Source organism: Equus caballus, chromosome 11 (assembly GCF_041296265.1).
Source record: "Equus caballus isolate H_3958 breed thoroughbred chromosome 11, TB-T2T, whole genome shotgun sequence".
Lineage (NCBI taxonomy): Eukaryota > Metazoa > Chordata > Mammalia > Perissodactyla > Equidae > Equus > Equus caballus.
Window position 1 is genome coordinate 49450754 of NC_091694.1, and position 12007 is coordinate 49462760.

The following is a 12007-nucleotide window of genomic DNA, read 5'->3' on the forward strand; positions in this document are numbered from 1 at the left end:
GACTGATAGCTGACTTCTCATCAGAGACATGGAAGCCAGAAGCAATGAAATAATAACTTCAAAATGCTGAAAGAAAATAACATAAGTGCTCAGAATTCTATAGTTGGCCAAAGTATCCTTCTTGAATGATGGTAGAATGAAAAAGATACATCTGATAAACAAAAATATGAGAGAATGAAGACTTCTAGTGCCATCCAAAATGGACAAGCCCAGTATGGCCTTTCTCTCCTGATTACAACTAAAAACTCTGGATAAAATACAAAAAGCAACTACCTGAGGACTCTGAAAAATAAGCAAAAACAGATAGTTTAGGGAGGGAAGTCAAAATGGGAAGAAGTAATTCACCAGGAGTGAGATCACTGTTTGTTTGGGGTTTTTTCCTACTTTCTTGCCAGCATCAATCTGAGGGCTGCCCCAGTGGTAGAGCTGCAATAGCTGCAACAGCACAAGAGATAAAACTGCCTTTCTGATCACAGGACCAGGACAGGCTCCCTGTGGGCTGAAAAGGAAACAGGTAATCTGAGAGAGAGAGAGAGAGGACTCGAAAAAGGATCCCCTAGTTCTGTGCGACCCAGCACAAGTCCCACACTCACCCTTAAGCATCTGGACAGATGCAAAGCAGCACTGCAAAGCCTTTTAAAAACGAATTGCTATTAGAACTATCACTCACAGAAGGCAAGACAGAACTTGTGAACTGAACCTAATCAGATCAACAGAACCCAGTCTCACAACAAAAGAGTCCTAATCCCCAGGATACAATCTAAAAGTACCTGACATAGAAACAATCAGGAAAATGTGACCAATTCTCAAGAGGAAAGAATATCAACGCACGCCAACCTCATGACGACCTAGGTTAGAATTATCAAAGACTTTAAAGTAGCTATTTTAACTATGCTACATGAGGTAAAAGTAAATACTGTTGAAATGAATGAAAACACAGTTCTCAGCAGAAAAATAGAACCAAATGAAAAATTTACTATAAATTACAGCAAAGAATTTGGCACAAAAATGGACAAACAGACCAATTGAACAGAACAGAGTCCTGAAACTGACCCACGTATTTATAGTCACTGGATAGATGACAAAGATAACCCTGCAGAGCAGTGGGGAAAAGGTGATCTTTTCCTTACATGGTACAGGAACTGGCTATTCATATGAAAAATAAAATAAAATTTTACTCTTATCTACAGCATATACATCAAAGTCAGTTCTAGATGGATTTTACATACAAATGTGAGTGAGTATAAACAATGAAGCTTCTATAAAATACATGAAAATATCTTCATAACCCCAGGGTAAGAAAATATTATTTTAAAAGCCAGGACAAAAATCACTAACCATAAAGAAAAGATCAATAAATTTGACCAAGTTAACATTAAGAACTTCTGTTCATCAAAAGACAGCATTAAAATAATGAAAACATAAGGTACTGAGTAGAACACATTTGCAACACACATCACCAAAAGGCTCTAGCAATATTATATAAAGAACTCCTCACAAATCAGAAAAACAAATAACCAAAAAAGTAAAACAGACAACCCAAGAGAATAATGAGCATAAGATATGAGAAGGAATCTCAAACACACACACACAAAAATGATATCTGAATGGCCAATAAACATGAAAAATGCTAAATAGCCTCAATAGTCACCAGAGAAATGCAAACTGAGTCACAATTAAATATCATTACACACCCACCAAAATGGCTATAATTAACATAACTAACCAAAGGAAGTTTGGCAAAAAAGCTTCTGCAAGGCAAAGGAAATCACAAACAAAACGAAAAGACAACCCACCAACTGGGAGAAAATACTTGCAAATCACATATCCAACAAGGGGTTAATTTCCAAAATATAAAAAGAACTCAACAACAAAAAAACAAACCCCACTAAAAAATAGGCAGAGGAGATGAACAGACATTTTTCTAAAGAAGATACACAAATGGCCAACAAGAACATGAAAAGATGTTCAATATCACTAACTATTAGGGAAATGCAAATCAAAACTACAATGAGATATCACCTCACACCCATGAGAATGGCTATAATTAACTAGATGAGAAATAATAGTGTTGGAGAGGATGTGGAGAAAAGGGAACGGTCACACACTGCAGATGGGAGTGCAAACTGGTGCAGCCCCTATGGAAAACAGTATGGAGACTTCTCAAAAAATTAAAAACAGAAATACCATAGGATTCAGCTATCCCACTACTAGGTATTGATCCAAAGAACATGAAATCAACAATACAAAGAGATTTATGCATCCTATGTTCATTGCAGCATCATCCACAATAGCCACGACACGGAAGCAACCCAAGTGCCCATCAACTGTTGAATGGATAAAGAAGATGTGGTATAGATATACGATGGAATACTACTCAGCCATAAAAAAGACAAAATTGTCCCATTTGCAACAACATGGATAGACTTTGAGGGTATGATGTTAAGCAAGATAAGCCAGACAGAGAAAGACAAACACCGCATGATTTCACTCATATGTGGAAGATAAACAAACACATGAATAAAGAGAACAGATTAGTGGGTACCAGAGGGGAAGTGGGGGGGTGGGTGAAAGGGGTTAAGGGGTGCATATATGTGGTGATGGATAAAAACTAGACTATTGTTGGTGAGCACGATGCAGTCTATATGGAAACTGATATATAATAATGTGCACCTGAAGTTACACAATGTTATAAACCAATATGACCTCAATAAAATAATTTTAAAAAAGAAAAGAACAAAAAAACGCCCAAGTTTGTCAAGACTGTGGACTCACAGTAATTCTTCTCATACATTGCAGGTGGGAGTATAAATTCATACAACCACTTTGGAAACTGTTCGCATTATTATCTACTAAAGCTGACATACATTTTGACCCAGGCATGCCACTTCTAGGCATATTCCGAGCGGCAACGTGCAACAAGTCCTTCACAGACATGCCAGAGTAGAACTATCCCTAATATCCCAGAACTGGAAATAACCCGAACACTCAGATGGATGAACTGTGATATATCCACACAATGGTGCAACCACACAACAATGAAAATGAACAAACTAGTGCAACATGCATCCAGAGTAGGAATCTCACAATGTTGAATGGAAGACAGATAGACACAAAAGAAGACACACTATGTGATTCATTTGTTAAAACAGACACAACCAATCTAACAGTGTGAAAAGCTAGGACAGTGGTTACCGCCGGGGAGCAGGTAGTAAGCGGAGGCGGAAAGTGAAGGCTTTCAGGGTACTGGCTAATGTTCTCTTATTTGATCTTGACAGTGATCACACAAATGTTAGTTCTGGTATGTCTGGTATATCTGTATACGTTTGGGGTTTTTTCTGTGTATGCTATACTTTTAAAAATTCAAGGGGACCGGCCTGGTGGCATAGCGGTTAAGTTCACACACTCTGCTTCAGCAGCCCAGGTTTCACATCCCAGGCATAGACCTACACACCACTCATCAAGCCATGCTGTGGCGGCATCCCACATACAAAAGAGAGGAAGATGGGCACAGATGTTAGCTCAGCGACAATCTTCCTCAAGCAAAAAAGAAAAAACTCAAAAAGAAGATAATTAGTATCTTTGTCAGCAAAAAAAAAAACAGTCAAAAAGAAGATAACTAGTATCTTTCCTGTCAGCAAGTTTCTTGTGCAGCAAAAAAGTTTAATAAAAACCAAAGGGGAAAGGAGAATCAGAGCCTCCTGATATTCATCAACCAGTTACTTCAAAAGTTATTTTTTAAAAAATCTGTAAGACAGACACCAGAGAAAGATCAGTAAGAGATCCTTTTATCTGAGGAAAAAGAGAACTGCCAAATCTTGAGGGCAAGAAAGAAACAGTCGTGTTTCAGAATTTTTTAATTTAAACAAGCCAGACATCTGCCATGGGTCCCACTCTAAGCAGCTTCCTTTACCTGGTGACTTGAGTCTCCAGCGCTCTGCTTGATGAAGTCTTCCAGCCCCTGTTTGTCTTTCACCGTCTTCTCTAACTGGTCGTTTGCTTGCCTTAGCATCACCTGCAGTTTTTTCACCTGTGCAATTTTAAAAGTCCCTTAGAAGGAAGTACCGGAATTCTTTCATAAATTGAAAAAAATTCCTAACTCTAAAAATTTTTTTAAAGTCTAATCTTTTCTTTCCTGAGAAACATCAGAAATTTGTCAATTCAGAAAGAAATTAGATTGAATGACCTAATTCAACGACTCTACTGTGCTTTACAGCTAGCGAATCCCTTCTCATGTGCGTGACCTCACTTTAAAATACCTGCTTTTCCTCCTGTCCTCTAGGCTGGGCACTGGCCTCCCTGACTCTAGTCTGCCCTCTGCCTCCAATCTACAGTCCACACTAACGCCCTAAGTTTTTTCTAAAACAAAAATCAAATCACATTATTTCCCTACTTAAAATCCCTAAATGCCTCCCCAAGTCTTCAGGGTAAAATATCAACCCTTCAATCATCACCCCTCCCTCAATAGTCTGATCAAAGCCTTCCCTTTGTTGCTTCCACTCACACTATTTTAGAAAATACACACACACCCTCCACCCAGCCACAGGAATTAACGCATACTTCCTAGAACACATTTGCCTTCATACTGTGTTCCTTTGTACATCTTTCCTCTCCTTAAACACCCTTTCCCCACTTCTTAAATTTTTACTCCAGCTCTAAAACAAACTTAGCTCTAGTGTTACGTACAAGTGTTACTCAACTGAGCCCAAAGTTAAGTTAGATGCCCCTGCCCCTCCTCTAGTTCCATGAGTACATCTACGGGACCAGACTATGCTGAACTGATGGCTTGCCTGGCACCACTGAAAAGCTCCTATGGGCAGTACTGGGTTCTATCTGTATCTGAACAGGACCCAGCAAAATGCCAGGCACAGATGAAGCATCAATAAAACGTCTACTGAAGGGACTACGGAATCCAAGATAGCCCACTCCTATGCCACACTGTCAGAGGCCAACTACATTAGTTTCACAGACAGCTTCCAAGATTTACCTTTGAATCATCTATGAAAAAAAAGCATATGAGGAGGAAATCAATGCCAACAGCATGCGAAAACATTAAACTATTATTTTAACCTACTTAAATTTATTTTGAAGACTAAAGGAACAATCTTTGTAACAATCAAAGAACAATTTGGAAATATAAGAAAAAAATTTTCTTTTCCTTACATATACTTTCACAAGTGTACTTTCATGAAATTCTACACTATTTCCTAAATGTTTTCAAGGTACTCTATTTAGAAAGGTACTTGTCAACCTCAGCATACCAAATATACTAAATCTTCATGTCTGTGACCATGTAAATTAACCTTAATCAACTCAACAAATTTATGACAAGAAGTAGGCAATAAGCAATGAAGATTCTAAATACTGATTAATAATCAATTAAATTTTCACTCAATTAGAGGCAACAGTCAACCTCTCATCTCCCTAAACCTGCACATCATGAAGCACCTTCCATGAGTACACGCTCACGACAGTATCACTTTCAGGCCTTGGGCAGAGGGGCAGGTTGGGAGGAAGATGTGCCAGTGCTCCTGTAAGAGCCAAGCTGACCTGTGTGGTGCTGGGCAAGCTAACGAAGCAAAGATACAGAAAAGCAGAGGTTCTAGCGTGCTCCCACTGGAAATGCAACTGACATTGCAGGTACCAGATTATTTCAGGGTTAACAAGATGGATATACTTCGTAAAGAAAATGGAAGGGAAAAAAGGCAATTAATCTGCACCTCCAATGAAAACTACAACAGCTCACAATTTTGAAGACCCAAAAGAAACTTACCTGGTCTCTTGTTTCAGCCTCCTGAATCTGAATTCCTTGTAACTGTTTTTCATAATTGGAACACATATCACAACGTCTACCAAGCTTATTTCCAGCATTATGTACCTGAAGGGCACCAAAATGAACTCTTACCAGGCAGAACAAAATAATACTATATCACATACTTGAGGAACACACGCACAGTCTGACCAAGGTTACTCAAAGTAGAAGACCAAATAAACAATTTCTTCAGGGACTTATGGCAAGAAGTTACAATATAGAGTAGGATTCTAAAAATTTAGTCCTAAGCTCCAAAACAAGTATAATAGGAAAACAAGGGACACAACTTTATCACCAAGAGGCTAAGGACCATAAAACATTACATTTGAGGAAAACACAAAGTAAGCAAAGGGTACCACACTGTGGTACTCACAATTTAACTCTCAACTACCCAACCAGGAGAGGGGTTGCAGGGAGGAACTAGTGCCAATTAACCATTTCATCTGCTCCAACTGCAAAGTAGGTATGAAACTATCAAGTAGCACCTTCTCACAAATGTTTTGCACAAGACCAAGGAGAATAGTTTCTTTTAAGCTTAATAAGCTGTTCCACTTACAGATCCATAGCTTCTTTAAAGAGAAGTAGCCCCGAGTAAAGGAAAACACTGGAAGTCAGAAAACCTGGATTCTAACTCAGGTTTTGCTACTAAGTCAAAGGGGAAACTTGAGCAACTTGCCCTTTCGAGCTAGTTCCCTCATCTGTAAATTGGGAACAATCATGCCCTGACTGCCTCATTATTATCATGAAGTTCAAAGAGATGATGTATATGACAAGGTTTTGTAATCCAAAGTACTATGCAATACTTATTTAAGTTTGTACCTCCTAATCTAACTTCTGAGTTTGCAAATACTCTTAAGAGGAAAATTAACCTCACTAAAGGCTGCCTCATTTTCTCTCCCATATTTTCCACTACCTCCTTAAACTCATTCTCAACATCAACTACTGACAAGCATTTGCACTTTAGATCTTAAGGAAAGATGAAAAAGTATGAATCTTGGAATACACTGAGATTTTATAGAAAACTGCAAGCAAACCAAATTCAGGGTATTCACCTTCACTACTGCTCCAACTTCAGAGGTGTGACTTCAGGTGGAGAAGTTCACACTCAATGCAATTAGCTAGTTAGTTCCCTTCTCACTTCTATCACCAGGAATAGCCAGAGCCGACCATGACAAGGGATGGGCTAACATCCACTTGCTGGCAACATGTGCATGCACTGACTCCAGAGGCTATCTACTGAATGAACAATAAATTGCAGAACTACCTAGTATCCCCCAAAGTAAGTAAGAGGAAAAAAGAAAGATAACTCACCTCCTTCTGCAGGAGATTCCATTCTGTCTCACTGACTAAGCGGTAACCACTGGGGGATACGTAAGCACTTTCCATACCCTGGGTGACACTGGAGAGGAGGGACGCCGTCTCTTCTTGTTCTGGTGTCATTGCCTTGATTGCTCTCTCCTGATCTTTGGTTAACATAAATCCACTTGGCATTTGCAGTGACCCAAGGGAGGCAGTATCAAAGTTCTCAGACACTGAGTCTGCTCCTACCAATGGTCCAAAATCCGATTCGTCCAGATTCCCAGCAGATTTTGCTTTGTAGTTATAGCCTAAAGCTTTGGATTGCAGTGAGCCTGAGGTTCCCAAGCTGTCTGTAGACTGCGCTCTCCTGAGTCCATCTTTAAACACGTCATTGTCTGATTTACTGAATGGATCTCCAGATGGCAACAGTAAGTCTCCATCTAAGGAATGGACTGATCCATGGGTGCTATCTAAATGCTCCTGAAATGTGAAAATATATATTGCCAAGTTAGACAATTCTCTATATTTTCAAGGAGAAAAACTATCATGTGTTAAAATGTGTTAAAATGATTATCATGTGTTAAAATGTGTTAAAATGATTATCATGTGTTAAAATGATTATCATGTGATTACACATGATAATCATTAATGTGCTGCCTTCATACATTCATTGAACATTTATTGAGTGTCTTCTACAGGCTGGGCACTAAATGAGGCACTCATGATACAATTGCGAGCAAGATACAACTTGCATCCTGTGAGCTCAGGACACAACTGTGAGCAATCTCTGACCTCAAGATGAGTACAGTTTCATGAAAAAAATAAACAAGTAAGCAGGCTATGAGAATATCATATTTAATAAAATGATAGGCTAGAGCTATGTACTGAATGCTCTGATAGCCAAGGAGAGGAATTCAGCCCAGACATAAGTAGTCAGGGAAGGTCTCCTGAAATTCAGCGTTGGGTACGTTGAATGTGAGGTGCCTGTTGTATATCCAAGAGGAGCTGTCCACTCGACAGAGAGACATGTAAGTCTGTAGATAGAGACTTGGCAATAACCACCATATAATGGTAAGTAAAGTCATAGCAACAAATCAAAACACCTAGGATGAGTCTGTAGGATGAGAAGAAAGGGAAGGGCAGAAAACCCCGAGAAACATCAACATTTTGGGGATGGACAGAGGAAGGAGTAGCCAGCGTAGCAGAAGGGAAATGAGAATAATGTGGTATGCTGGAAACCAAGTCTCAAGCAAGGTGTAATCAAAACGTTAAATGTGGTGCACTAAGTGAGAGAAGCCAGATGCAAAGGTCACATATTGTACGATTCCATTCATATGAAATGTCCAGAATAGGTAAATCTATAGAGACCAAAAACAACAACAACAAAAAAAGTGGTTGCCAGAGGCTAAGGGGAAAGGAGAATGGGGAGTGACTCCTTAAATGGACATGGGGTCTCCTTTGGGGTTGATGAAAATGTTTTGAAACTAGACAGAGGTGATGGTTGCATAGCAGTGTAAATGTACCAAATGCCACTGAATTGCTCACTTTAAATGGTTAATTTTATGTTATGTGAATTTCACCTAAATTTTTTTTAAAAACGTAGTGTAGCACATTCCCAAAGTCAAAAAGCAGAGAGCCATTCCAAGATACAGTTACATAGCTGGTGGGAAAATTAGAAAACAAAGAAAATGCAACAAGTTTTTCTTGAAACTAAACTTATTCAACTTAAAGGACTAGCCTTTATTTCAAGATAATATCCTTTCCAGTTTTTGTTCTTAAATTTCCTTCCTTTTATGAACTGGAAAAGACTACGGAATAGATTTTTTTTTAACGTTTTAAAAATATCCTTACTTGGTATAATAAAAAGTTGACAACTTTTATGTTAATTCCTCCATTTCTTTCTTTTTAAAGATTTTTTCATCTGTGAAATTCAAATGGCTGAGGACCACAAATCTAGTATATATTAAGCTAGCTATGGCAAAGGTGCCAAGTAACTATCCTAGTAAAAACTGGAATGAGAACCCACTCAGTTAGCTTACAAAGGAGCCCAACATCTAATGCTGTCATACACAAAGCGGCTGTGACACCAAAGTGGGAAGGGGATAGGGGCAGAAATGTTGTGGTGGCCATTTTAAAAGTACCAGACTACCATGCTAGTAATAACATAAGAAACATATACTTCTAGGGGACGTGTAAACTGCTATGGTGTTTCTGAAAGATGACTCAACAATATGTTCTAATATCTTAAAAATATTTATGCCCTTAAACTCAGCAGTTCTTTACCCAAAAACTTATACTAAGAAAGTAATCAGATAAGTCCATAATGACTTATGTACAAGGAAGAATTATATATAATATCATTATGGCATTACTTATAATAATGAAAAGTTTTGTACCAGTAAAAAAATGGAACCAACTTAACTATCTATTAGTGTGTTAATCATGTTTTTTATTTTCTATATTTTACAATGTTTTTGACATTCTGGGGGCCTTGCTGGCCAGGGAGGGACTACCACTCCCAAGCTAGCTGATTCCTAGAAATAATAAACTACTTGCCTATGAACATGCCCTTCATATACAAATTAACCAATCCTGAGTCCACACCCCCAATCAACTCCTTAATCTAACTCTTACCCACCAAGCCAGTATTTCCCCTGCCCCAGAGCTCACTGGAATTACTCTAACCAGCCTATCCTATGCTGTTGACCCTATTCTGCCTTGCCTTTCCCTCAAAAACAGCAACAAGGGCTGTGGCTCACGCTTTCCCCTTGCTCCTGCTTCTACTTCACAGCCAACTCTGGTGCTTCTCCTTGTGGCTCTGCTTGGTGTACTGTGACTCTCATTGCTAGGGGGACTGTGAATAATACTTAACTTCTCTTTCAACAAGATTGATCTCTTCTGTGTCATCACTTAGCCACCTCTATAAACTAAAATCTAAGCATAAATCAATTAGTCAGGGATTAAAGAATTATGGTATAGTTACATGCTGAAATACTGTCAGTCATTAAACATCATTTTGGGGGAAAACATTTACTGATGTGCCAAAACATTTAAAGACAGATTTAAATAGGGAAAAAATGTATATAAAACATTACATAGAGTTGCAATCTGGTTTATGTTTAAAAAGTGCAAATACAAACAGATGTTAACTTTGGAAACAAAAAAAGAAAAGGGGAAAGGAGAGGTACATACCAAAATGTTAGTGGTGGTTAGTAGAATTACCTACCAGTTATTTTTATTTTGCATGACCTTCCTGTACTTTCCATAATAAACGTATATTACCTTTGTCATGAGAAAAGCATATTCTAAGCATTAGTTTAAAGAAGATACGAGGTCTTAAAAATTTTAAATGCTTTTAGCAATAAATCTAAGTCTCCAAAGCACTGCATATCAACTTTAAACCAAAAGCTAAAGTAAATTGTCATGACTCTCAACACAAAACAAAGATACTCAATATTCAAACTGCAAAATAGCAGATCTGAAAGTCCAAAAGATATTTCAAATGTCAGGAAATAATGTTATGCACAACATATCGTACAGATCTGTTAGAAAGAATCAAAAATAAGAAAACCACTTCATTGTAAATCACAACAAATCTCCCCTTCTTATTTTCCTGATAAAGTATTTTTTGAAAAGTCTGAAACTTTTTCAAACATTCCTGGACACAGGATCGCATGACACAGAAACCACATAATATTTGGCAGTACCCAAAAACTGAAACATTCCCCTGGGAGCCTAACTATTAAAAAAAATGCACAGCAGAGTCAGGCCAAGTGGTCCTCAGCGTACGATCCAAAACAAAGAATGCAGAAAAACAATTACATCATACTTGTCAGTGTCCGCTAGATTTTCTAAAACGTCTTTTTAATGTCAAACAATCCATAAAAATGAAAATATAAGCCACCAGGGAGTAAGATTATACATGACTCAGAATAAATCTGCAAACTAACCAGAAACATGATGCCTTTGAAAGAGAGAGAAGATCCTCATCCAACTGAACTGAAACTGGTTCACCAGCTGGGAGAGGATGTAGGGGTTGGGGAGTGAGTATGAAATTCTAAACAGCAGGGACAATAAACACACATGAGTAAGCAGAAAGTTCTGGCCATGATGAAGAGGAGAGGATGGTAAGGCTGGAAGGGTCATTCAAGTATGAAGGCCCAGGTATGCCAAGCTGGGGACATTTATCCTAAAGGCATTAAGAGAAGCATTTCCCTCATTGAAGAGGAGATATCAACATGAATCTTGAAGGATGACTAGAAGGATTTCAATACTCAGAAAGGCAGAGGGAGGTAAACATTCCAGGAAAAGGAACCAACATGTAAGGTGGGCAGTGCAGCACAACAATACAACCAATGTGGCTAAAACGGGTGCATATTATGCAGGGCCTCGAAGGTCTGAGGAAGGAATTGTACTTAATTATGTAGGTAATGGGAGTCAGCGGTGGTTTTTGAGTAGAGGAGTGACCCGACTGCAGCTGCACTTAAGAAAAACCAATCTAACACTAACGCTGAGAGTACCGTGGAGCGGGACAGGCTGAAGACAGGACAGCTAATGAGGAGGTTGCCACACTGGATGAGAGGTGATGAGGCCATGGGAACACCACCTCATACTTTCCACCTCCAGGTCTCTCTATCCATTCCCAATGCCTGAAATGTCCTGCCCTACACCATCACAATCTGCCCAGTCTCACCCACTGTTCTTAGGGCTTAAAACCTAACACTAGTTATTACTCACATACATGCTATAGGAGTTAAGTGTTTCAACACTTTAGATAATCTCTTTTAAACCAAAAGCTCAAAATATTAGCGATATTTATTATTCATATTAAAAAATTTTGTAGATATTACAGATTTCTCCTACTGTTTCAATTCTGGAATCACTGGAAAAAAGAAT

The 12007-nt window shown here is 38.5% G+C and overlaps 1 protein-coding gene across 2 annotated transcripts in view; it reads right to left on the reverse strand.

Annotated features, from left to right (window-relative positions):
• RABEP1 (rabaptin, RAB GTPase binding effector protein 1) overlaps positions 1 to 12007 on the reverse strand; it is a 104384-nt gene that overhangs the window by 17875 nt on the left and 74502 nt on the right. For both annotated transcript variants that reach the window (XM_023653324.2, XM_023653323.2), the window contains 3 exons: positions 7124 to 7591; positions 5774 to 5878; positions 3914 to 4030 (listed from right to left, as the gene is read on the reverse strand). In XM_023653324.2, coding sequence (XP_023509092.1) covers positions 3914 to 4030; positions 5774 to 5878; positions 7124 to 7591 — 690 coding nt within the window. The remainder of the gene's footprint in view (positions 1 to 3913; positions 4031 to 5773; positions 5879 to 7123; positions 7592 to 12007) is intronic.